The sequence below is a fragment of the Camelus ferus genome, chromosome 1, assembly GCF_009834535.1.
Source record: "Camelus ferus isolate YT-003-E chromosome 1, BCGSAC_Cfer_1.0, whole genome shotgun sequence".
Lineage (NCBI taxonomy): Eukaryota > Metazoa > Chordata > Mammalia > Artiodactyla > Camelidae > Camelus > Camelus ferus.
Genome location: NC_045696.1, coordinates 300692 through 327849, shown reverse-complemented (window position 1 = coordinate 327849; position 27158 = coordinate 300692). Strand labels below are relative to the sequence as shown.

The 27158-nt window shown below is 45.0% G+C and overlaps 1 protein-coding gene across 15 annotated transcripts in view; it reads left to right on the top strand.

Annotated features, from left to right (window-relative positions):
• The window catches only part of DIP2A (disco interacting protein 2 homolog A), an 83265-nt gene that overhangs the window by 13978 nt on the left and 42129 nt on the right, over positions 1-27158 (top strand). For 8 of the 15 annotated variants that reach the window (XM_032486893.1, XM_032486783.1, XM_032486720.1 and 5 more), the window contains exons 3-9: positions 1679-1798; positions 9334-9453; positions 10606-10815; positions 14036-14173; positions 18715-18834; positions 19971-20168; positions 26769-26860. In XM_032486893.1, the coding sequence (XP_032342784.1) occupies positions 1679-1798; positions 9334-9453; positions 10606-10815; positions 14036-14173; positions 18715-18834; positions 19971-20168; positions 26769-26860 (998 nt within the window). Of the gene's footprint in view, positions 1-1678; positions 1799-9333; positions 9454-10605; positions 10816-14035; positions 14174-18714; positions 18835-19970; positions 20169-26768; positions 26861-27158 lie in introns of those variants that run through there. The other 7 variants (XM_032486954.1, XM_032486840.1, XM_032487129.1 and 4 more) reach the window with 4 other exon arrangements.

Sequence of the window (27158 nt, the reverse complement as noted above, 5' to 3'; positions counted from 1 at the left end):
CAGCCTCCCTAGTAGATGGAAATGCAGGTTAGTGAACCATTCTTCTCCGACCAGACGGCAAAACTGTGAAACTTGTAGCATCCAGTGCTGACAAGGACGTGGGGAAATGGCATATTGTGGGAGTGCGATCGCTGTAGTCTCTCTGGAAAGATATCCTGTTATCTGTTAAGATTAAAAATATACCTGCTCTTTGAACCAATGACTTCCCATTGGGTTTTATGTCTTTGATGAATAAAGGAATCACTGTCTCGTGTAAGGAGGTCCACATGCATCTACGTCACTGCAGTGTGCCTGTTTATAACCCAAAATGCATGAGGTTCTGTGTATTCTCATCATGAACTTGAAAGAAATTTTATCTAGTCACAGGAAACAAAAAGCCAAAAGCAGTGATGATCAGTATTTCTCTATGTTTGCATATGTGTATGTACATACACATATACGTGTATATGTTCAAATTTTGAAGAGCTAAACATCGATTTCCAGAGAGGGTCTTCATGTTGTGTCAGCTGCAAAACTAGCACCCCCCAGCACAGTGCTTAAAACAACAGCAACAGCATCTGCTCTGCCCACAAACCTGCAGGTGGCCAGACTCAGAGAGCCACTCCTCCATGTCTGTGGAGCCAGGGCCGGTGTCCTGGGAGGGCTCTTCCATCACAGCTGTGGCATCAGTGCTGGGAGCCTCAGGCAGCAGAGCACTGTCCCCACCAGCCTCTGCCCCTCTGTCCTCCCACATGCCTTCTCAGTGTGTCTTCACAGAGAGCCCGGGGGACCTTTCATGACCAGCCTCAGAAATCACCCAACATCACTTCTGCCATGCTGGGTCCATCGGAGGTCACGACCCATCTGGGCTCGAGCATGGTGGGCTGCTGCTTTCCAGGGAGTAGTAGGGGCTGGGGAGCTGGTAGGGCTGGAGTCCCTGCCAGCCGTTTTTATGAGACGTCTTGAAACAAAAGCTAAAAATAGACTTTTTTGATGAAGCACAACTGAAGGCTCTGCTCTAGGCTGTTCTCAGATGCTAACAAATTAGGACCCAGACAGCATCGGGACTGTGCCTGATGACCCTGTACACCGGTACCTCACTCCTTTACTTACCCACAGTGTCCCGATGGCCTATGTGTCAGGGCCATGGACACAAGAGCCCAGGGGACTGCGACGGGGCATGGAGAGCCATCTTCCTGTGGGGTTTGGAGACAGCAAGCGTCACAGGCTGAGGCAGGCAGCCCCTGAAGCCCCCGAGCCCCTTACTCTTCTTTTTCTCTGGTTCCATATCTCTGCTTATCTGAGGTGGCTGGCAACACCCCATGATGGGGTGGGCTGTTCCCACTGGGTTTGCTGACACCATGGACAGTGCCAGGAAGAGTGACATGGGCCACTTCACCAAGGGCCTCCCCTCGAGGGCCTGCCCGGCGCTGTATGTGCTGTGCTGCTGGGCTCAGGGCCAGCTGCACGATGGTCATGGGTGACGAGGCAGGGCTGGGCTGGGTGCTGCGGGCAAGGGAGGGACATTGACGGCCCCATCCTGGCTTCCAGATTCAGGGTCTCCTGGGTGTTGGGGGCCACCACAGGGTGCATACACTTGGTCATGGGTGCTATGCGGCTCTGTGAGCAGTGTGTGCTGTTTCCATTATTGGAAAAGCAAATTGTTGACACAGGATGTTTTCATAACCTTGTGTTTCAGGAGTAGATCCATCTCTACAAGCAGAGAGTAGGACCTCCGGGTCCTTACAAGCCACAGCCCCAGCAGCCAAACAGCAGAAGCCACGGCCCAGCAACGCCCGGGACGAGCGCTTCAGGTCAGGTAGGGACCTGAGACCCGCAGGCCCCGCTCGGACACTGCGTCTCTGCTCAAGAAATTGTCTCCCCTTGAATGATAATTTATCACATCATATTTTTCAAGAGAAAATATAACTTCCACATAACTTAGTAGGTTTTCATCTGGCCTGAGTGTGAGTGCTCTCTTAGGGGATGCTCATAAGAAACCTTCCTTTCCCTAGCAGAGTAGTTTCTGTAAATGTTTGTGTCCATCTTTCTACCTAGATCTTTGCGGTTGGGGTTGGTGGTTTTCTTCGTTAGGGACCAGCTTTACTACTATAGGTGTTTTAGGATTTTTTTTTTCTTTTTCTGATTTTGGAGATTTCCTTCTAATTAGGTTTCTGCCACTCTATCAGTGCTTTTGTAAGTATTTAACTTTGTCTCTGGCATTTTATTTAAGTTATCAGAACATCCATTGAAAAAATTCATGCCTTCAGTTATAAATTACATATCAATAACTTTTGAATACACTTTCACCTGTTTAACAATATTCTCACTGTTGTGCGGTTGTGTATTTCCTTTATACTTAAACTCTTTCAGTAAGCCTTTATATAAAGAAAAAAATCCAACAGAGGTAAAGAAATGGACATTTATAAAATATCTAAAAAGAACATTAAGATTTTAACTGTTTTGTCAACAAGGGAGTGTGATGAAGGAATCTGAGAAATTTTTGATCAAATAATTTCTTACCAATTTAATATACATTTAAAAAATATAGTAGTTTCTTTTCTGATAACATAAATGATACATGTAGTACAAGATATTACATCAAATCTAAGGACAAAAGGAAATATCACCTTATCTGAATCCTGTGATGGGCCATCAGCATTTCACTGAACATCGTCTTCTTTAGCCCTGGGTACAACAAAAGCACATGCATGTACATGCTCCACAAGTGGGGTCCTGTGAAGATCTCCTTCTAGTCCCTGCCTTCCTCATTTCCCTGCCTTCCGTCTCCTCTCCGTCTCCTGGTAACTGACACTGATGAACTGCTACTTCTGCCCTTGGGAACTGTATCTGGTTCTCATCCTTTATGTTCTGAAAGCAGGACCTTTATCATAAATATGCTTTGCTCATATTTTCTCCAAGCCTTGTGTTGCCTTTGCATTCTCTTAGCGTGGCCTTTGTAGCAGTTTTTAATTTTAATGAAGTCCATCTTACCAGTTTGTTTTCATGAATAGTGCTTTTGTTCCTGTCTCTAAGAAATCTTTGCCAAACCCAAGGTCACAAAGATTCTCATCTGCCAAGAAGAAATAAGTCATTTGAACAGACCAATCAGTAGGAGCAAAATAGGATTAGCAATAAAAAACCTCAAAAGTTCAGGACCACATGGCTTCACTGGGGAATTCTACCAAACATACAAAGAAAAACTCATACCAATCCTTCTCAAACTCTTCCAAAAGATTGAAGAGGAGAGAATACTCCCATACTCATTCTATGAAGCCATCATCACCCTGATACCATAACCAGACAAAGACACTACCAAAAAAGAAGACCACTGTCCAATATCGTTGATGAACATAGATGCAAAAATCCTCAACAAAATATGAGCAGAATCCAACAACACATAAAAAATTACACACCATGATCAAGTTGGGTTCATCCCAGGGACACAGGATGGTTCAGCATACACAAATCAATCAATGTGATACACCACATCAACAAAAGAAAGAACAAAAACCACATGATCATCTCAATAGATGCAGAAAAAGTATTTGACAAAATTCAACACCCATTTATGATTAAAAACTCTTACCTAAGTGGTTATAGATGGAACATATCTCAACATAGTAAAAGTTATTTATGACAGACCTACAGCCAACATAATACTCAATGGTGAGATGTTGAAAGCCTTCCCACTAAAATCTGGAACAAGACAAGGATGCCCACTCTCACCAGTTCTATTCAACATAGCCTTGAAAGTCCTAGCCACAGCTATCAGGCAAGAAAAAGAAATAAAAGGGATCCAAATTGAAAGAGAAGAGGTGAAACTGTCACTATATGCAGATGACACGACATATATATCGAAAACTCTAAAAGCTCCATACAAAAACTACTAGAGCCGTTGAAAGGATTCGGCAAGGCAGCAGAACACAAGAGTCACACACAGAACCCAGTTGCACTTCTTTACACTAGCAATGAAATACCAGAAAAGGAAACTAAGGAAATAATCCCTTTTGAAACCTCATCCAAAAAAGTAAAACACTTAGAAATAAATCTGACCAAGGAGGTGAAAGACTTGTAAGTGGGGAACTACAAAACATTGATGAAGGAAATTACGGATGACTTAAAGAAACGGAAAGACACCCCATGCTCTTGGATTAGAAGAATTTAACAATATTGTTAAAATGGCCATACTATCCAGAGCAATCTACAGATTTAATGTGATCCCTATCAAATTACCCAGGACATTTTTCACAGAACTAGAACAAATAATCCTAAAATTTATATGGAATCACAAAAGACCCAGAATTGCCAAAGCAATACTGAAGAAAAAGAATGAAGCTGGAGAAGCAACCCTCCCAGACTTCAGACAGTACTACAGAGCTACAGTAATCAAAACAGCATGGTGTTAGCACAAAACCAGACATGGATCAATGGAACAAAATAAAGAGCCCAGAAATAACCCAGAGACCTGCTGTTAATTAATCTTCAGCAAAGGAGGCAAGAATATATAATGGAGAAAAGACAATCTCTTCAGCAAATGGTGTTGGGAAAACTGGACAGCAGCATGTAAATCAATGAAGTTGGAATACTCTGTCACACTATACACAAAAATAAACTCAAAATGGCTTAAAGACTTAAACATCAGACAAGACACTGTAAACCTCCTAGAAGAAAACATAGGCAAAACATTTTCTCACATAAATCTTAGCAGTGTTCTCCTAGGTCAGTCTACCCAGGCAATACAAATAAGAGCAAAAAATAAACAAATGGGACCTAATTGAGCATACAAGCTTTCTCACAGCAAAGGAAATCATAAGCAAAACAAAAAGACAACGTATGGAATGGGAGAAAATATTTGCAAAAGATGAGACTGATAAGGGTTTAATTTCCAGAATAAACAGCTCATACAACTTAATAACAACAAAAAAATAAACAACCCAATCCAAAAATGGGCAGAAGACTTAAGCAGTTCTCCAATGAAGACAGAAATGGCCAATAGGTACATGAAAAAATGCTCAATATCGCTAATTATCAGAGAAATACAGATGAAAACTACAATGAGGTATCACCTCACACCAGTCAGTATGGCAATCATTCAAAAGTCCATGAACCATTTGTTGGGAAAGTGTTGCCTTTGCTCCTTGTCTAAAAACAGCTGCCTGTGCGTGTGGTTTTCTTTCTGGGCTCTGTCCTGTTCTGTTGATGAATTTGTCTGTCTTTATAGTGGAGTTGTGCTCCCTCAGTGATTGCAGGTTGACAATAATTGTTGGCATCAGGATTGTTATTCCTCCAGGTTGTTCCTTATCATTGTTGTGTTGTGTGTGTGAGTCTCCTCTGGCACTTTTTAGATTTTTTCTCTTTACCATTGGCTTTGAGTGATTTGGTTATGATGTGCCTTGGTGTAGTTTTCTTTGTTTCTTGTGCTTGGGGTTTTTGAGCTGCTTGGATCTGTTGCTCTATACCCTGTCGTGCTGGCATTGTCTAGGTTTTTAGTTATGGGTTGTGCTATCCGTGCGTAGGTTTTTGTTTGTTTCTAAGACAGCAGTAAAGTTCACAGTGTGTGCTCACGGCCACAGCCAGGTCAGTTGCAGGGGCTCCTAGATTTCTCTCTCTCCTGAGCACTGTCTCCCGTTGAGTGTTTTTGGTTTTATGTCTGGGAATTTTTCTTTTACCTTTTTTTTTTTTAATTGAAGTCTAGTCAGTTTACAATGTTGTGTCAATTTCTGGTGTACAGCGCAATGCTTCAGTCATACATGAATATACATATATTTATTTTCATATTCTTTTTTACTGTAAGCTACTACCAGATACCAAATATAGTTCCTTGTGCTGTACAGTATAAACATGTTTCTCTATTTTATATACACCAGTCAGTATCTGCATATCTCGAACTGCCAATTTATCCCTTCCCACCCCTATCCCCCCTGTAACCATAGTTTGTTTTCTATGTCTGTGAGTCTGTTTCTGTTTTATAAGTAAGTTCATTTGTCTTTTTTTTTTTACATTCCACATATGAGTGATATCATATGGTATTTTTCTTTCTCTTTCTGGCTTACTTCACTTAAAATGACGTTCTCCAGGGCTATCCATGTTGCTGCAAATGGCATTATTTTATTATTTTTTATGGCTGAGTATTATTCCATTGTATAAATATACCACAACTTCTTTATACAGTCATTTGTCAGTGGACATTTATGTTGTTTCCATGCCTTGGCTATTGGAAATAGTGCTGCTATTAACATTGGAGTGCTGGTGTCTTTTTGAAGTAGGGTTCCTTCTGGATATATGCCCAGGAGTGGGATTACTGGGTCATATGGTAAGTCTATTCCTAGTCTTTTGAGGAATCTCCATACTGTTTTCCACCATGGCTGCATCAAACTGCATTCCCACCAACAATGTAGGAGGGTTCCTGTTTCTCCACATCCTCTCCAGCACTTATTGTTTGTGGACTTCTGAATGATGGCCATTCTGAGTGGTGTAGGGTGATACCTCATGGTAGTTTTGATTTGTGTTTCTCTGATGATTAGCTGTATTGAGCATTTTTTCATGTGCCTGTTGGCCATTCCTATGTCTTCATTGGAGAATTGCTTGTTTAGGTCTTCTGCCCATTTTTGGATTGGGTTGTTTGGTTTTTTCTTATCAAGTTGTATGAGCTGTTTATATATTTTTGAGTTCAAGCCCCTGTCAGTTTCATCTTTTGCACATATTTTCTCCCATTCTGTAGGTTGTCGTTTTGAACATTTTCTAGGGTAGATCATGTACTCAGGCACAAAAGAAGCCTCAACAATTTTAAGAAGATAGTAATTATTTCAAGCATCTTTTCTGACCACAATGCCATGAAACTAGAAATCAACCACAGAAGAACAAAGGAGAAAAAAACAACAGCATGGAGATTAAACAACATGCTACTAAAAAACCAATGGGTCAATGATGAAATCAAAGAATAAATTAAAAAGTACTTTGAGACAAAAGACAGTGCAAACACAACCACACAAAATCTATGGGCTGCAGCAAAAGCAGCCCTAACAGGGAAGTTCATAGCAATCAATACAGGCTTTCCTCAAAAAGAAGAACAATTTCAAATAAATAATCTAATCTACCAGCAAAAAGAATTAGAAAAAGAAGAGCAAACAAAACCAAAAGTCAGCAGAAGGAAGGAAATAATAAGGATCAGGGAAGAAACAAATAAAACAGATATTTTTAAAAAATTAGAAAAAATCAAACCACGAGCTGGTTTTTTTGAAAGAGAAAACAAAATTGACAAACTGCTGGCCAGGCTCACCAAGAAGAGAAAAGAGAGAACACAAATAAACAAAACAAGAAAGGAAAGTGGAGGAATTACAACCAATACCACAGAAATACAAAACATCATCTGGGAATATTTCTATTAGACACCCAGGTTTAAAGGATAGTTTCACTGGTTATAAAATTCTAGGTTCGACACTTTTTTCTTCAACTGTGATGCCTTCCTGTGCCCAGTGGTTGCTTTTGAGTAAAATCAGTCTGTTTCTTGATCCTTCAAGATGATTTACTCTTTCTCTCTGGAAGCTTTCTTTTAGAACTGTCTCATTGTCTTTGCTGTTTGTAAATTTTATTTTAATGTCTAGGTGTGAATTTTTCATCTTTCCTGATTTGCACCCTATGAGCCATGTTACTGTAATGTTTCTAAATGTTTTAAAGACATTTTGTTGGAGAAAAATGTAAACATGTTCAGAAGCAGACTTACTCGTGTAATAACCTCCTGGACTCATTGTCCAGCCCCCACAGTTCCCAGCCGTGCTCAGTCTTGGATTCATTGTTGACCACTGCTTCCTCCCCTCTCATGTGGTTTTGAAGCAAATCTCAGAGATCATGTTATTTCGCTTAGATGTAACAATATTCTTGGTCTCTGTATCTGAAAAGAAGACGTGTATCTCTGAAAGGTGCATACAATTGTTACAGAACAATTAACAATAATTCCTTAGTATCAAATGCCCAAATGTTCATGTGGCTTTTAAAAACAGTTTATTTGGGCCCAAAACCAAGTAAGATGTACACATCACGGTGGTTGATATGTGCTTCCAGCCTCTTGATAGCTCAGTCCCGGGGCCTGGGCTGTGGTCTGGCGGCTCCTCTGAGAGGGTTGCCCTCAGCTCCCTAGGCTCTGACAGGTCGACTGGGGTCCCCATTGTTCCTAAGACTTCTCCAGGTTGCACCACGACGCACAACGGGCCTGATTCTCTGTCTTCCTGGGATGCTGGCAGACCACTAGTTCATTGGAGTGGCAGAGTGGTGACTCCCTGCAGAGGCTTGACTGCTTCTGTGAGGACGAAGTCCTGCTCGCTCGCTGGAGGTACAGGAGAGCCCGGATCAGTCTTCAACTCGTTCCATTTATTTCCATTTCCATTTACAAAGCAGTGGATTGGGTCATCAGCCTCCTCCGATGGCAGCCAGTTAATTTTGCCTCCTCCCTCCCTTCCTGCCTTTTCTTTCACCCTGTTTTCAGCACGTAGTTGGTGCTCAGTTCTGGCCAGTGTTTACCTTTGGTGACACTCAAATGCCCATCCTTAGCTGCTGGGAGCAGCTCCACACGCCCTCCAATTTGTGTTGTTGGGCCGTGTGCTTTTGGGCTGTTGGGATGAGATGCTCCTGCCCCCCAACCCTGGAACTTGCCTTCCTCGGGGTTCTTGTAGTGAGGCTGGTGTTTGAAGACCGTAGCCCAGGTGCTGGGGATGCTCCTTGCTTTTGGGCTGGTCCTTGTTTTTGGACATTTTTAGCGGACGGAGGTAAGTCATACTAGTTAAAGATAAAATGCCATGAGCGTTCATGCTGACGGTTTCCATTCAGTTCAAGACTGCAACATTTCCCCTCACTTCCTTGGTCTCCTCTCTCCCTCACGAGTTCTGTTTCCAGGGAGGGTCGATGGAATAGACAGTCAGGCCCTGCTCCACTTAGAAACGCTGTGTGTGTGGTGTCCCCATGCCCACCGGCCGTGTGACCTCAGGAAGAGCTGGCACCCTGCACTTGACTCTGCCTGTCCCTGAGCTGCATCTGGAGCAGCGAGCTGAACAGTCTGACTCCAGTGCTTTCTCACCACTCGCAGTGGGTGTGTCACAACCAGGACACATTAGGGTCATCTGCTTCATTGTGTTTTCAGTGTGGAGATTTCTTCTTTTTGATTTAAATCTATGAAAATATTTGCCAAGTGAAGTCTACAAACAAAGGAGTATTTATGGAAATCTAGTGCCAGGCCAGTATGTGAGGCCCACTGTAGGCACAGCTTCTGTACTCAGTGGAGGAAACACGGACCTTGGTTTTGCTACCCACTAGTGGAACCCAGTGACATGTGTTTCTGCTGCTGTCATTTCTGTGCAGATGTTCATACCGAGGCCGTGCAAGCAGCTTTGGCCAAATACAAGGAGAGGAAGATGCCGATGCCGTCGAAGAGGCGCTCCGTCCTTGCTCATGCGCCAGTGGGTGCCTGCACCCCTCCAGGTACGGAGGCCGGGCCATGGCCTGGCGAGGGTCCCTGAGGCGGAGCTGTCTCCTGACGGTAGAGAGGAGAATGGGAGAAGCTGGACGTGGGCAACGTCTGTGTGTGCCCCTTGCCCCAGCCAGTGCTCACTGCCCACACGGCAGGCTCCTCTGGGGCAGATACTCGCCTCCAGCAGGATGCCTGCAGATTTTAAGTTTTCGCTGAGATGCGATTTGTGTCTTGTGGTAAAGAGAAGATCCCAGAGGGAGTGCTTGGTGGGGTGAGTGTTTCTGGAGGATCTTAAAGCTGTTCTCATCTTACTAGCTGTTATTTTCTGTGTTGTTAGCAGGCCTTAAATGGGAGAGTATGAGGCTATTGGTGGGTTTTGATTTATTTTCTTACTGTTGTTTCGTTGTCATCACCATTAGAAATGGGAACTTTTATGTGGGGTTTCTCTTCAGGGTAGCGCATTTTAAGTTTCCTAGGAAACCCTGTCCAGGCATGGCAGATGTGAGGCTAGTGTCCATGTGCCCCCCATCCTGCTGTTTCAGCTGCGATGCTGGTGACGTGTGTGTGTGGGTGATGACGTGATGGTTGGGCACACCAGGCTCCCGAGATAGCGCAGTGTTTGGTGACGTTTCCTTGCTTAAAAAAAAAGTTTATACTGTTGAAAATATCTTAGAAATGACTGTCAAATTATTGTTTCTACTAAATATAATTACAGACACTACCTAGTTTTTAAAGAACTTTCTAATAATTGTGAAACCCACTATAAAACCAAGTTGTGCTGGCTCGACAGAACCTGAGTTCATCTTAATTTTATTGCTGGAGCTCGTTCACTTCCCCTGAGAGGGCACAGGTGACGGCCACAAAGCTGCCTCGGGCTTGTGTGAAGGCGTGCAGGGCATGCACAGAGCACTGGGCCCCTCTGCCATCCGGGCCCCATGGGGCAGGGTGCGGCCATCTGCACTCCCGGGCGTGGTGACCCGAGACCCAGTCCCCTGCACTGCTTCCCGAGCAGCCCTTGGATCCCACCGTCGGTTAGATGCAGGCCCTTCTAGACGTCTGGGCGCAGCCAGCGGTGCGCAGAGCATGGGTCCAGAGCCATGTGGGAGCCCCGCTGCCCCGAGGTTGCACCCACACCACACCTGTCCTCGTTGTTTCAACCACAGACACATCATCCGCCTCAGAAGACGAGGGCTCTTTGCGGCAACCCGGGCAACTGGCCTCCACTCCACTCCAGAGCTGCCCCAGTGTTGAGCCCTGGCTCGACCAGGTCATTCAGGGCTCGTCCACCTCATCCTCTGCATCCTCCACCTCATCTCACCCGGGAGGGAAGCCCGCTGCCGCACCCGCAGGCCCCGTGGCCCACGCCCGCATAGGTCAGTAACAGCTGCGGAGGCCCCAGGCAGGGCGCCCCTGCGCCACCCAGACCCACCTTCTTTTCATCCAGAAAATGTCCTTTGGGTAACAGAAGTGGTTCTTGATGCTTCTGTGGCTTGGCAGGCCCAGACCCAGTGGTATGGGGGCCTCTCTGGGGGCCCTGATAAGTGCCTGGTCTCCTGCTCTGGTGGACAGTCCCTGACGATGGGGGACCTGCTGCCTGCATGCTGCCCCACCCTCCTTCTTCCATGTGTCCTGTGCTGGGTGTGCGAGGCAGGGCTGGGGCTGTAGTCTTCCTCTTCCGCACACCAAGTTAGACACCCCCAGCCTGGGGAGAAGTGTCAGAGTTAGTCATAGAGTTGCGCAGATCTTTTCCAAATCACCCCATCCTTTAAATTACATTAACCTTAGGAAAACATTGCAAACCTTCCATCATTTGAAATCATGTTTTTTAAACAATAACGTTTAAATAATAACGTAGCTGGCACACAAGGCCCACACGTGTTCTTGCACTCATGCCTTAGAAAAGAGTCCTCCTCGACGGTGCGTCAGTGCTGCTGGAGCGTGTCTTGACACCATTTTTTCTAGAGTGGAGGGAAGAAACCTGGGGTGACGAGCAGCCCTGAGACCAGTCAGCTGGCGCGAGGTGGAGCCAGGCTGACTCAGTTCTGAGTCCTGTTCATTTTCTTTGCTGTTGGTTGCTGTTCTGCTGAAACTGAGATGGCACATCAGCAGTGCACCTGTGACCACTGGGCAGCGTTCCCAGGTCCTAGCGGGTTAGACACCCCCAGCAGGCGCTGGTCTCAGGTGCTGAGCTACTTTCACGTAAAGCTTGGTCATTAGCTGGACGGGGTGTTCAGAATGACCGATGTCTTCAGCCTCAGCGTCCTCACTGACACTTTTCATTTTTCCTTTGGTTGAATCAGCACACCATGTCTGCGTATTTCTCTTGAGCTTGTGTCTTCTCTGTGATGTGAGTCTTAGAGGAGAACTCACAATGCCTCGCTCGACCTGCTTCCACGAGCTGCCAAGACCGCCGGGGTCGGGCTGTCAGGTGTCCTGGGCAACGTGCTTTACGAGAAAAGGCCCCTTGAGAAACAGCGCCTGGATTGTTTTGTTAACTTTCTTGGGGGTCCTACAAATGGCTGGTGGTTACCCACCTGTCCTCAGTGGCGTCTACGGTGCAGAGCTTGACAGCAGCCTAGGCGATCTGCTTTTCCTGTGAGTCATGGTGACAGCTTACTGGCAGTAGGCAGTGGCTCCAGTGTGGGAAACGCTGGTGTTTGAATGTTCTCTTAGCATAGGTCAGCCTCCTGCAGTAGAGCAGGTGCTTGTGGCTTGACTGTCTCAGCCGGTGCTGAGCTGTCATAAACACTGCTTCCTGGTGGGATAGAAATAAAAGCATTTTTAACATGAAAAACTGACCGCAGTTCAGAATGTTTGACCATAGAGCCCTGACTTCCCTGTGGCCGTGGGGTCTTTTGACTGTACTTGTATTTGAGTTGGTGTCTTCATTCTCTGAAAGGTCCTGGCTGTAAGGACTCATAGGCAGGTTTATCACCTCTGGGGGTAGAGGACTCCTGACGTCTGCAGGTGTGGCTGGGAACACCTCTCCTCCTGTCCCACTCTCCTGGTCTCACGTACATGCGTGATGAGTTCCAGTTAGTTCTACGAATCTTAACTTGGGCTCCGCCTAACACCCTACTGCTGTCTGCAAGCTTCATAGGCCAAGTGTTTTACTGGAAATACTCCATTCCCTCTCCTTTTCATAAAAACCACCCTTGTTTTAGTTTCTGACACTAGAGAATTCTTCAGTTTGGGCTAAAGAAATACAGAAAGAAGACTATAATAGGTAAAAAAATTTGAGGTAGAAAATGTTAGGTAAAGGTAATTTAAAAATAAATGTCATTTTCAATTTTGAGTTAAAGAAAATCAAATACATAAAACTTTGGGATGCAAATTAAATGCCTGTATCTAAAAGCAGTACTTGTAAGTACAGTAGTTCATTTTTATTTTGAGTGCAGTTTGTTTATTTTTATGCAGATATTTTAAAAACTACTTTGTAGTTAAGATTACCATTTATTCCTTTTTTCATAAATGTAAAAATCATGCTTTCTTTTTGCTAGATTGGGAAGGGTGAGGAGGTTTTAAACTGAGAACACTGTGATAGGTATACTTTAAAATGCTAATTCATCGATATCAAGCTTTTTCCGGGGTTGTAAAATCTCTTGTCATTAAAGTTAGATGTTTCCAAATGATGTTTTCTGCCATTGTTAATGGTGAGTTTGCGTTTTGCTCCCATGTAATTTCATCTCTCTACATATTTAAAAAATTCTTAGTTTGCATTCTGCCTAGGTCATGAAATGATAGATAAATGATTGGAATTTTAAAGTGTCTGCATCTGTGATGGCAGGAGCATTCATTTAAAAATTAAAGATTACAGATCAGTGTCAGTTCTCATGAGTGGACGAGTGTTGCTGTGGTCCAGACCTGATACTCTCCAGACTCAGTGGTAGCAGTGGTCTGTAGCAGCTTGCAACCAGCCGGTACCCGAAAAGATACACGTGCCTCATCGTGAAAACGAAACACAGAATGTGCAGACAGCGGAAGGAGTGACCTTAAACATTTTCTGTATCTAACGTAGTTTGTCTTTAAATGGGACATTGGTACGTTCTGCCTTAAAGACCTGATTGCAGCCTCTTAACAGTGAGATGTATTAAACTGCCAGGAGGGTAGTTTTTATGTTTTAGGTTTATTCTTTGATGACGGCAGAGGTTTTGTGTCTTTGTGATATTCAACTTACTTTTTGGGGGAATAGGAGTAAGTTATAGAAACCTAGCTATTTTTATAATATAACAAAAAATAGTCCAATAAAAATTGATTTCAAAATGTGTTTCTGCTTCATTGAGGGAGATTTCTAGTAAAATGTCATTAGATCGTTAGGAAGGCAAGTTACTCACGCCTGTCCCTGTGCTGTCATTGTGGTTCTGGTCTAGTTCCCTCTGAGCACCGGATGCCACACACATGCAGAGCTGGACGTGCCATGCCGGGGAGTTCAGAGTTCACAGGATCCTGGCGTGGCCTGGTCAACCAGAAGAACAAAGCCGATCGGAATGCTACATTCCTTGCCCAGAGCTCAGCTAGTGAAGCTTTAGTCAGTGGGGTTTAAGCAGCAGCTTGGTATTAATGTTCTTTTATCTTGGGTTTGTTTTTCAAAAGCAGATTTGCACTCTGCCCCTCCTGATGTCACCACGGGCCTCGTGCAGCACCAGCACGCTCACAGAGAGCGCCCACAGCTGGCTTCTGTGAGAGGAGTCCCTCGAGGGTGCGGTGGGAGCGTCCTGGAGACGGCGGGAGGTAAGCATACCTCTCTTCCTCCTTTTCAGATAGCGGAGCACAGGTATTGCACCTCACCTTGGTGTCTTCTTTTTAGCAAACCTGAGCCAGTCATCAGTTACAATCCTAGTGCATTTAAATTGCCCACGTGTGTATCACATGGAGAAATAATCAGGAATAGCCTTGGAGTTGGTCAGATGGGGAGTGAGGAAAGTAGGGGGAGAAAGCCTTCACATTTAAATTGCATGTGCCAGGTGTTTGGATCTGTGGTATTGGAGGAGAACGAGAAGGGGGGGACGTTTCTTTCTGTGGACCAGTGTGGGATTAGTGCGAGCGTGGCCCCGCCGGTGACAGCGGCCCTGCCGGCGACAGCAGCCCCCACACCCTCCCTCCTGCAGGTCGTGTTTACCCGTGTGCAGCCCTGAGAATTCAGTGCAATTCTCATTTCCTCATTTGTACCATTTCCTTTTGAGACAGCTTCCAGTGCCTTTTAACAAGATCACATGGAGTTTTCTTTCCAGTGTACCAGATTTGAGTGGCAGGAAAATTCAGAGGATCTCCAATCTAAGACCTAAACGTGTTTTGATGCTCCCAAGCAGTCGGTCAGATTTTGTTGAGGTCTTTCAGCTCCTTGTCCAGATGCAAAAGGAGAAGCTGAGTCAATGTGAAGCAGGCTTTACATTGGTTAGATAGATTTTTAAATTTCATTTGTTACTCTTTATATTTTAAAAACAGTAAGAGCTTAGTTGAGGCATAACTGACATGTAACCTTCTGCACAGACTTAAAGTGTACAGTTTTGTAAGTGTTAAGACACGTGTGCACCATGAAACCACCACCCGAGCCAGCATACCTAGTCCCTCACAGCTTCCTTGTGCCCTTCGTAGCGGTCCTGGCCGCTCTTTGTGGCTCCCCTCAGGCAACACTGATTTACTCTGGGCACTATTAGATGAGTTTACATTTCCTAGGATTTTATATAAATAGTATCATACAGCATTCACTCTCCATTGGCTGGCTCCTCCCACAGATTCATCCATGTCCTTCATGCGTCAGCGGTTCGTCCCTTTTATTGACGACTAGTATTTCATGCTATGAATGTGCCATCGTTTATCTTTTTCCTGCCGATGGATGTTTTGGTGGTTTCCAGTTTTTAGCTGTTGGGAGTGAAGCTGCTGTGGCTGTTCTTTCACAGATCCCCGTGTGGATGTATACTCTCATTTCTTTTCGGTCAGCACCTAGGAGTAGAACAGCTGGAACACAGTAGGTTTATGTTTTAGCTTTTTAAGAAATTGCCAAAATGATCCCCAAAGTGGCTGCACTGTCTCCCATTCCCGGTCCCTCCATATCCCTGCCAGCAGCCAATGGTGCTGGTTTTAAATTGTAGCCCCCCTCGTAGGTGTGTAGAGGCACCTCGTTACAGTTTTAACTTGCGTCTCCCTGATGACGGATGACGATCTTTTCATGTGCTTATTTGCCATCCGTGTATCTTTTTAGAAGAGTCTGTTCAGATCTTCTGCTTATTTTTAACAATGAGTGTTTATTTTCTTGTTAAGAATTGGGAGTTCCTTACATGCTCCTGTCAGGTTTCTGGGCTGTGTTCTTCCCCGTCTGTGCTTGGTTCTTGTTCTCTTACTAGTGTCTTTCAGAGAGCAGAAGCTTTAATCTTGACGAAGTCCAGTTTACCAGTTTTTTCTTTTATGGTGTCTATGTTTGTGTCATATCCAAGATATATTTTCCTAACCCAAGGTCATAGAGGTTTACTCCTATATTTTCTCCTAGAATTTCATAGTTTTAGGTTTAGGTATGTGACCCATTTTGAGTTAAGTTTACTATCAGTGTAAGATAGGAAGCTGAGTTCACTTTTCTGCGTGGATGTTCAGTTGTTCCAGGATCATTTAACATAATGGTTGTTCTATCCCCACTGAGTCTCTTTGGCCTCGTTGGTGAGGATCGTTGGGCCTGTGTCTGGGCTCTGTGTCCTGATCCTCCACTTCATCTGTCCGTCCTTACATCAGTACCACACTGTCATCATCTTTTTATATGTGGGTTTTTATATGTGGTTTTGTAATACATCTTAAAATTGTGTAGTTTTTTTCAACTCTTCATGAAAAAATTGCCTTAGCTATTCCAGCTCTTTTGCATTTTAATATATATTTTAAAATCACTTTGTTAATTTCTACCAAAACTCCTGCTGGGTTTTGAGTGGTATTTCATTGACTCTCTAGATCGATATGGAGAGAATTGGCGCCTTAACAGTATTGTGTATTTTAATTGATATATGTGATATATATCTCTCCATTTACTGAGCTCTTTTAAAAATCTTTTCCAGCACTATTTTGTAGCTTTCAGTGTATAGATATTGCACATATTTTATTAAAATTATCTCAAAATATATTTTTGATGCTATTGTAAATGGTATTTAAATTTTATTACTTTTCTGGCTTTATTACAGTGTCTAGACTTCCAGTAACATCAATTAGAAATGTTGAGAGTGGACATAACTTGTCTTGTTTCCAATTTGAGGGGGAAGTATCCATTTCTGCAATTTTTAATTGTGACGTTAGCTGTGGGTTTTTCATAGATGCTCTTCATCAGGTTGAGAATGTTCCTTTTTTCCCTAATATCCTGAAAATTTTTATCATGATTTTTGTTAAGTGATTTTTTAACCTGTTAAGCTCATCATATGGTTTTCTTTTGTAGTTTATTAACATAGTAAATTTCATTGATAGATTTTTGAAGATTAAGCCAAAGTTGTATTCTCAAGACCAACCCCACTTAGTTGTGGCGCGTTACCCTTTTTATGTGTTGTGGATTTGATTTGCTAAAGTTTTGTTAAGGATTTGTGTCTGTGTTCGAGATAAATACAGGTTTTTCATGATTCCACTCAGGTGCCACGATCCTGGCTGAAACAGCCCCGGAAGAGCACGTTCTGGTGCGGGGGATGCCCGCCTGCCCCCACGCCCGGCCAGAGTGATGTCCAGCTCCCCACGATCGTCACCCTTTTGTGCACCCAGTTGGCAGTGTGAGGACCACACACATGCATGACCTCATCCTCATCTAACTCTCTCGCACACTTCACAGCCGCTGGGTCATTCTGCCAGATGCAGCGTTTACTGCGATCGTGCTGAAGTATGTCCCCACTTCAGCACTCCACTGACACTGACGGGTAACTCTCCGCACTCTGTCTTCTTCCTTCCTGCCTCCCTCCCTCCCTCCCTTCTTTATAAATACCTGTCTTCAGGAAGGACTCATGGACCTCTGTTTTCTCAGATGTTATAAATCATTATGTTTCTTAACTATTTTGATGCACAAATTGTCCACATCCAGCTGATGGGATCGGGCACAGCTGAGCTGTGACACCGTTTTCACTCACTGTCTTATATTCTGTCATAACGTGCGTCAGAGTCACTTTCTGCTCCGGAGCCCTGGCCCTGGATTAGCTACTTCTCAAGGAGCAAGGAAGGAACTGAAGCCTGAGGCCTGGTGCCGAGCGTGCTCACTCCACTGCTGTGCCACTGCTCCTCCGGCTCCCAGCTAAAGCAGTGCGCTGTGAATAGACACACACCTACACATACGAACACATGTGCACACAGGTGGGCACAGCAGATGCATCTGTGAAATCATGAGTCCACACCCGGGCCTCCCACGCTGGTCTTCATGTGTAGACGCCTTCCCACAGCAAGAGCCTGGGTGCACAAGAAAAGAGGGGTGATGATCATGAGGAGCTGGACATCACTCTGGCCGGGCGTGGGGGCAGGCGGGTGTCCCCTGCACTGGAACGTGCTCTTCTGGGGCTGTTTCAGCCAGGAACATGGCACCTGCGTGGAATCATGAGGAACCTCAATAAATGCAGAAGGAGGTGTGTTGTACTCAGTGAAAACAAAGAACTAACTTTCAAAATTCCAGTGTTACAAAGATCAAAGAAATTTTCCAGATCAAAGGGGGCTAAGAAGGGAGGCCAGTGAGTGCAGGGCTCAGTTTTGGGCCCGTTTCTGGAGGACGGGGTGCTGTTAATGATTACCGAGGACACCAGAGAACTTTTAGTTTATGTGGGTTTCTCTGGATATTTATTGTTCAAAATTAAGACTGAAAATTTAAAAAACTATTTATTATCTCTTTTTAAAATAACAGTGATAAACTCAGTACAACCCAGATATCTGACACATGAGACGCAGTCGAACGAGCAGGCCTGCCCCCTGTTGTCGCTGGGCCTGCGTGGCTGTGTGGCCGGGAGCCCTCTCCCGTGCGCGTGCAGAGAGGGGAGGGGAAGAGCAGATACCAGCTAATGTGACATAGGGGTAGTTTGACCTCATGAAGCCCCTGAAAGGGTCTCAAGTACCCCCAGGGGCCCCTGGATCACTTTGAAAACAGCTCAGTTAGGACAAGTTCCAGTTCCTGGAAGGCTTCAGTAAATACTGAACTGAAATAGACGAACTAATAAATCCCAGCCTGGCTATTTGACGGGCCAGCGCTGGGTTGGATTCACAGGTTCCGACGTGTTCATGTAGGTGGTCTCTGGGCCTGGTGTCCGCCCCTGGCCTCAGCCCTCCTCCTTCTGTGACAGGTGTCCCTGTGAACAGCAGGGTGTCCTCCAAGATCCAGCAGCTTCTGAACACACTGAAGAGGCCGAAGCGCCCTCCGCTGAAGGAGTTCTTCGTGGATGACTTTGAGGAGTTGTTGGAAGGTGAGCATTCTGGCCCTGGCCCTTGGCCCACAGTTGTGTGAATGGGGTGGCCGTTACGGTGGAGATACAGACAAATGCACCTTGAACCTGGGTTATCACTGTGACTTTATAACACAGCAGAGTGCGTTTCCAGACTCTGGTCACTGTGTGTGAAGGAGGAACAGTATCACATGTGGCCACTGGCTTTGTCTGACAGGTAGAAGGCTCACTGCTCCTGTGCAGCTAAGAGGTGCGTCCCTGCCTCTGGGCCGTGCATCATGCTTTGTAGGAATACTTTGAAGATTCGATTTTACTGACACTATTTAAATTTTTATTTAAACTCTAAATCCGGAATACTTATATCCCCTTTGTTTTAAAGTATTATATTTTTAGCAAAGCTTGGGCTCCTTTTCAGGATTCTAGCCTGTCACTTATGAATTATATACATATTTAGAAAAAAAGAATATAGACTTACTTTTAAAAAGCAAATGACCAAGAAACAGAAAGGAGTATAAATGTGTAGAAGAGGAAGAGAAGTAAAGCGCCACACCGGACACCGGTGTGCGGTGTGAGCCTCGGGAGCGCACGGCTCTGCCCCTCGGGCCAGCTCCAGTGTCTCCTTCGAACTCGGCGATTAGACATGGTGTCAGTGCAGGTTTCTGTAATCACATCACACCTTTCAGATTCAAAGTTCAATGCTGTAAATGCTTTTTAGGACCGTCTTTCTTACATTTGGGCAAATTTGGGTTGCATATCCACTGGAAATGTAGTAGGTTTTACTTTCTTTTTCCTTCTGACATGGTTTGGGTGCCCAAACTGAAGTGTTGCACTCACTTTCCCTTTGTACGTGGGGTGAGTGCCTGCTTCCCAGGTGTCGTCAGGGTTGGCTGAGACCCAGGCCCAGCCGTCCCTGCTGCGCCCGGGGTCGTGTGGGGTCAGGGTCACCAGGACTCGTCCTGGCCGGTGGCTGGGTCCCTTTCTGTCCTTAGCCGTGGGGCTGTGATGACGCTAATGATAAGGCGATCCAAATTTCCTGATGGTAGCCTTTTATTATTGGTGTTTTTTAGAGAAGAAAACTATGAAATGTGAGTGCTTAGCAGACGAATGTGTGCCTGGTTCTGTGAGGTGCTGATTTTACATCTCTGTTTTTCTTGCAGTGCAGCAGCCAGATCCAAGCCAGCCCAAGCCCGAGGGCAGCCAGATGGTGGTGCTGAAGGGGGAGCCCCCGGCCATGGGCACTGACTGGCCGCCCTCGCTGCTGGCCGCCTTGCAGCAGTGGGGCACCACGCAGCCCAAAGCCCCGTGCCTGACCGCCCTGGACACTGCTGGGAAGGCCATCTGCACCCTCACCTACGGCAAGTGTCAGCAGAGAGCAGCCGGACTCCGGCTTAGCTGTGAGGCACTATGTGTTGTGGTGCAAACACACCTCTGGGTGCACACGAGGGAGCGATCTTGACACACTTACTCAGATGCCGGGTAGACAGAGCCCTGCCTCCCCCCAGGCGCCCTTCCAGACCACTGCCCTTGCCGCACCCAAGGGGACGCTCCCTGCCCGGTGGTTCTGAGAGTTCACATCTGTGTACAGTTCTGAACAGCGGGGTTTAGTTTTGTCAATGTTGACTTTGTACAAATGGCATCGAGCAGTGCATATTTTTTGTGTTTGCCATCTTTTGGTTCCATTTTGTTTTTATGTAACACGAATCTTGCACACTTGGCTCAACGCGTTTTCACAGAGCTCTCAGCCTAGAGGCACTTCCGGTCCCCAGACCCTGAGTCCCCCCGGCCGAGGCCAGTGCCCTGCCGACTGCTGGGTGCGGGCGGGTTCTGTGAAGGCTCAGCGTCATCCGTGAGACTCTCCCGTGTACTCTGTGCAGCGTGGTTCGTTCACCCTCACTGATGGATGGTACTCCATCCTGAGAACACATGCTCTGCAGTAGGTAGACATCTGGGTTGTGTCTACAGCAGGCTACTGTGTGTGCTGTCATGAATGTTCTCGGTGGGTCTGCTGGGGGACTTGTGCTGCTGTGGGCGTAGGAGTCACAGGTCAGCGTCAGGACGTGCTGCCAACCAGTTTTCCCAAGTGTCCCAACATCTGCACTCCCCCCGCCCTGTGGGAGGAGTTTCAGTTGCTCCACATCCTCTCAGCACCTGACTGTCCACTTCCTTTTAGTCTTCCTTGGCGTAGGGGGGCAGCTGTCAGGTCCTGGTGCTCATTTTCACTCCCTGACGGCTGAGGGGCTTTTCATGCATGTTTTGGCACCTGAGTATCTTCTGTGAACTACCCAAATCCTAGGCTCATTTTTATGTTTGGTTGTTAACGCTTTCTTGCTTCTTTTTGTTTTAGATACACACCTTTTGTCAAATACATGTTTTACAGACATCTTCTCCACTCTTTGCACTACCTTTTAACACTTTTAATTGTGGCTTTAGAGAAATAAGAAGTCTTAACCTAATGTAGTCTAATTCATCTATTTTTTTCCCCCTTTTATATGGTGCTTTTTTGTCCTGTTTAGGAAGTCTTTGCCAAACCTAAGGTCACAAAGATACTCTATCTTTTCTTCTAAAGACTTGTTTTACCTTTCACATTCAGGTGTTGTGGTCCACATATAGTTTAGTTTTGTGTGTGATGTGAACGTCTGATTGAGCCACTGTCACTCGTTGAGAAGGCACCTTCCCCTGGGTGCAGCTTTGTCATGTCAGGTGAGCAGTGTGCTCGTGGGTCTGTTCTGTCTCACCACCTGCCGCCCCCCGCATTCCCTGAATTACCACAGGTGAGAGTCTGTGTCTGAATGTGAGTCCTTCAGCCTGTGATTGTTCCTCAAGATTTCCTTGACTATCAGCCCTTTGCATTTCCAAATGAACTTTAGAATCAACTTGTCCTTTTCCAGAAAAATTCTTGTCAGGATATTGATTGGCACTGGATTGAATCCATAGTTCAACTTCAAAAGAATCAATATTGTCACAATTAGGGAATCTTTCAGTTCATGACCCTAGAATATTACCCCCTTTTAAGGCCTTCTTGAGTTTCTCTCAGGAATAGTTTATACTTTTGAGTACAGAAATCTTCATTTTTTTTCATTAGATTCATTCCTATTGTAAGGAATGATTAAACTTTTTTCCTACTCATTTGTTGCTTGTAAAGAGAAATGCAATTGATTTTTTAAATAGTGACTTTGTATCTAGTAATCTTGTTAAATTAACATATTAATTATTTTTGGCTTATTAATTGTAATTTTGGATATCCTTTGTGCAGAAGTCATAGCACCTGTGAACAATGCCAAAATTATTTTGGCTTTTTGTTTCCTTTCTTTCCTCATTGTGCGAACTGGAAACACCAGTGCAGTGTGGAGCCCTCCTCCGTCTTAGGTGGAGAGCGTTTGGGCTCAATGTGCGGTGTCTACTGTAGCTTGTTTACTTGTTTTATGGCAGAAATTCTTTGTCAGTTAATGAAGGTCCCTTCTGCTCCTAGTTTGCTAAAAGGTTTTCATCTTGGATTATCTATTTCTGTTCTGTCAATGTGATCATTTGGTTTCTCTGCCCTCCCCCACTAATTTGGTGAATTCTGTTGATTAATTTTCAAATGCTAGGCAGCCCTTGCATTCCTGGAATAAATCCCACTTGGCCATGGTATCTTGTCTTTTTGGTAAATGCCTGGATCCTATTTGGCAGTGTGTTGTTTAGAGTCTGCATTTGTGTTCATTAGGGAGATCGTCTGTAATTCTTTAAGAAATGAGCTCACCGCCCACCTATGAGGAGGTGGGCTGCTGGCAGCCTCCACCTGTCGCATTCAGCCTTCGGGTCCAGGTCATGTGAGGTGTTCGGACAGGGCCTGTGTCTGCTCAGCACGGACTTTCCTCACGAGAGAGCCGACTCCCGGGTCGCCCTGTGGGGCTTGCAGAGACTGCGGTCCACTGGCATCTCCTGCCCACCCTGGCTGTCTCCCTTTTCCCTTTACACGTTTTGCCCCATGGGAGTACCTCCCGTGCGAGCTCTGGCTCAGTGTCTGCTTCCAGAAGAAGCCAGCCTGTGACACCTTCTCTCCTTGTCTTTCATTTTAAGTCTGTGTCTGCTACACCTGCAAGATACCACTGCTCTGCCTTTAAGTCAGGAGTCACGCTGTTCCCCATTCCCTTCGCTGGACCATCCTTCCCACTAGCCCTCATTTGCCATGGTCACCTCTCCCTCTGGCCTGCGGGCCCCCCATGTCTTCCTTCTTGAAGGTGCTCAGGCATCCTTGGTGCTCTAAGTCAGTGCTGTCTTCTGGAAAGCGAGGTGCCAGGCTGTTGCTGTCTGGATGATAATGTGTCTTTTTTCCTCTGCTTTTTAAAAATTCCTCTTCATTTGGCTCTGGCTTACATCTGTCTTACCGATGTATTTAGGTGTGATGTTCTTTGAAATTTTCCTGCTTGGGGTCCAGAGGACTTCTTAAATCTGTGGGATGGTATTTTTCATCAGTTTTAGAAAATTACAGCCATAATTTCTTTTTTTTAAGTAATTATTTTTGGACATTGTTTTGTTTTGGGGGGAGGTAATTAGGTTTAATTAATTAATTAATTAATTTTTATTTATTTAATTTTATTGGAGGTACTGGGGATTGAACCCAGGACCTTGTGCATGCTAAGCATACACTCTACCACTAAGCTCTACTCTTACCCCCACCCCCATAATTTCTTGGTATATTGTTTCTTCCCCATTTCTCTCTCCTGTCTTTCTGGGACTCTTGATTACGTTTATATTAATAACTTTTCTGAGTTCCACGTGCCTTTAATGTTCTTTTTTATATTTTGCATCCTTTTATATATTTACTTCAGTTTGGAGATTTTTTTATTTTCCATTATTCAGACTCCCTAAAACTGGTGTATTCTGTGTGACCCCTTCATCTGGGGCCCCCCAGTGTGGATTTTGTCTTATGTGGTGACTTCAGGGCTCTGGCTTTTCAGAGGTCTCAGGATTCGGCAGATTGCTCCGAGGCCCCATCTCCATGCCCAGCAGCAGCACTTGGTGGGTGCGAGGCCCTTAGCTGCCCCTCTCCTGGGGACCGGATCCCCGCACCCGCAGCTTTTGTAAGAGCAGCTGTAGGAGGGCAGCTCACCTCCCAGGGGCTTCCACTAGAGTCGTACCCTCTCTGTCTTTGCTGGCTGTCTTTGCTGCCTCCAGCAGGTGGTTCTGCATTTTACCCAATTTTGCAATCATCTTAGAGGGGAGAGCTGGTCTGTCACCACTGCCTTCTCCTGCTTGGAAACAGCGCCTTCTTACCGTCACGCTTTTAAGACTCATCCATGTTACAGAGTGTTCTTGTGACTCATTCACTTCTGATGTGGAACGAATATTGGACATTTCAGGACTTGTGTATCCATTATACAGCCGATAGACATTTGGGTCATTTCCAGTGTGGACTGTTACGCACTGTTGCTGGGAACATCCCGCTGTGTGCATCTCTGTAGGGTGTAGACTTAGGAGAGGAGATGCTAGCTGGATCTGGGGTTATGAGATTTTCACATGTATCAGATAATTCCAGACTCCTCCAGTTTCACTGCCCTGATCAGCATGAGCCCCCTGCTCCCTGTCACCAGCGGGCTTATTTAGGTGCTATTCATTGTGGTGCTGATTTGCATTTTCCTGATGACTAAGTAGGTTGAGATCTTTTCCTGTTTTCAGTCATTGGGTTTTCTCTTTGCTAAGTGCTGTTGAATCTTCTGCACATTTTTATACAGGATTATTTGTGGGCATTTCATGTGTCCTGGATACCAGTCCTGTTGGTGGCCTGTGGTGCATGGATCACCTGCTTTGAGCCCCAGCCGCTCACCCCCACATGGCAAGCATCCTTTCTCCCCTCTGTGAGGATCCTCCCCACCGAGCCGAGGCTGCTCTGGTGTCCAGGGAGGGTGCTGTTGTTTTCCCACCCACAGTTTAGAGCTGCCGTCCCCACCAGAGTGAGTTTTTGTGTGTGGTATAGGCCTGGGCTCCAGGCCAGCCTTTCAGGAAAGGTCACAGTGCCACCTGTCGTCCACACCTGGGTAGATCTGTCTTTACCCCACTGATTCAGTCTGCCCTGTGCTGACACCACGCCCTCTCCACTGCCGTCGCGTGTAACCAGCCTCGACGTCCCTAGGGGAAGCCTACCTGTCCAGCTCCTTCCTCAAGGCTGTCTTGGCTGTCCTCGCCCTTTTATGTCAGTGTCCATTTTAAAACCAGCTTGTGTCACAGACGGACCTGCCAAGGGTGGGTGGTTGTTTTGAGCAACTCGAGGAGAATTAGCACATTTGCACTGCGGCGTCTTCCCGCAAGTGGACGCAACAGGTCCCTCCCTTCCTTCCGATCTTTCTCAGCCTCAGTAGCGTTTTATGATTTTCTTGGGGAAGGCGCTGTGTATTTTTTGTAACACTTACTCTTAGGTATTTGACATGTTTATTTAAATCTTACTGTAAATAGTATCATTAAAATTTGTATTTAGTGTGGAGCTGGTACTTAGATCTCAAACAGTGTTTGTATATTGCTGTTGTATGTGACAGCCTTGCTAATTTCAGTTACAAGGTTCATAACACACACCGGTCACATTATCTGTGAATAATGACAGTTTTGTTTCCAGTTGTTTTACCTCCCCTGCCGCCTCCCCCAGTCACATTGGCTGAGACTTCGAGTAAAACGGCAAATGTTCTTGACCAACTCTTGGTATCTCAATTAATGGCATCTGACCATTAATTGTGGTGTCTCTGATAGGATTTTTACGGATGACTTTTAACAATCACATTAAAGGAGTTTCCTTTCATCCTGGATTTAAGAAGGAATTTGAAAATCCTGAATGATAAATTGTTTTACCTTTTTTTCACCTTTATTCTGTTATTGTGGCAAATTATGTTGATTTTCTGTTAAACCTCTGCCTTGTTGAGATAAAACTAACTTGATCACAGTGCATTATTGTTTTATATGTAGCTGAACTCAGTTTGGAAATCTTTAAACTGTGTTAACAGTTATTAACATCTTGAATTGACCTTTTTATGTAGGCAAAGGCAATAATGTTTTGAGTTGAGGATATTTTTTCTCATTTATTTCTCAGGCTCCATAATTCACTTATCTTACCATGTTGCGCCTGAATGTGGGTTACAGTGAAGTGGGGTTCGTTTGGAAGGCATGCAGTTGCCAGAGGTGGGGAGGGTGAAGCCGTGGCTCTGTCTTCCCCCTTGGTGCATCTCGCAGGGTGAGGAGAGGGTGCTTCAGTGTCGGGCAGACTCCGGCTTTGTGTCCTCTCGCCCTCTCTTCACCCTCTGCCTCTGCCTCCCAGACCCTCCCTTGCTGGTCGCTTGTCCTGTGTCTCTGTCGCACCTTCCTTAGTGAAGCATCCCCCAGGATGGGTGTGGTGGGCAGGACTCGCAGGGCTGGGGCCGCCCAGGGGTCCAGGTACTCGGCTGCAGCAGCCCTGGGCTCTGGCTGGCTTAGCATCTCCGTGACTGTCTTCTCTTGAGTGCAAGGTGGAGATGAAGACGTGACCCACTGCGGGAATTGTGGTTTGAATGAACCCTGCCAATCTCATAAGGGACGCAGTTAAGACCTGTTCAATGACATGAAAATGCATTCTCAATGCAATGTTGATTGGAAAAAGCAGCGTGAAGTGTGATCCCATTTCCCGAAAATTGCATGTGTGTGTGTGTATGTGTGTGTGTGTACATACATAACAGAAAGAACACTTTATTCAGCTGGCATTTCTATATTCTAAATTTTCTATAATAAAGTACTGTTTTATTTTTCTGTTAAGAAAAGTAAATCTAAGTTGTTTTTAAGATAAAGCTATTATGTTCATTTCAGCATTGTACAAAATAATTATCACCTGAAAACTACCTGCATTATCAGTAGTAGAGTAATAATGGTATGTTATGGGGTGTTATGATTGCTACATTAAAATGTTAATTAATAGTTTCTTAAATTTTACCTTGCTTAGTATTTTTATTTTATTTTAGGCAAACTTTGGAGTCGGAGTTTAAAACTATCTTATACTCTACTTAATAAACTGACTAGTAAGAATGAACCGCTGCTTAAACCTGGAGACAGAGTAAGTAACTAGAATGTAACTTTTTTGGAGTGAGTGAGAACAGAGACTGAAATCTGTTTCATTGACATGGGTTGTTTAGACTTAACAGCATTAACACAAGGAGTATAAAGTCAGCAATGAGAAAGTATTAAGTATGGAAAACATTTGTGTTGATGTCGATAACGTGATGGTTCTTTTTGCTCCCTCATTTTGCCCATTTACCAGTTCTTCAACTTCTCTCTTTGACTTTATGGATGTTGATTTTAATAAAAGTATTAGTATCAAATATTAATAAATGTTACATTTCCAAAGCTCAAGT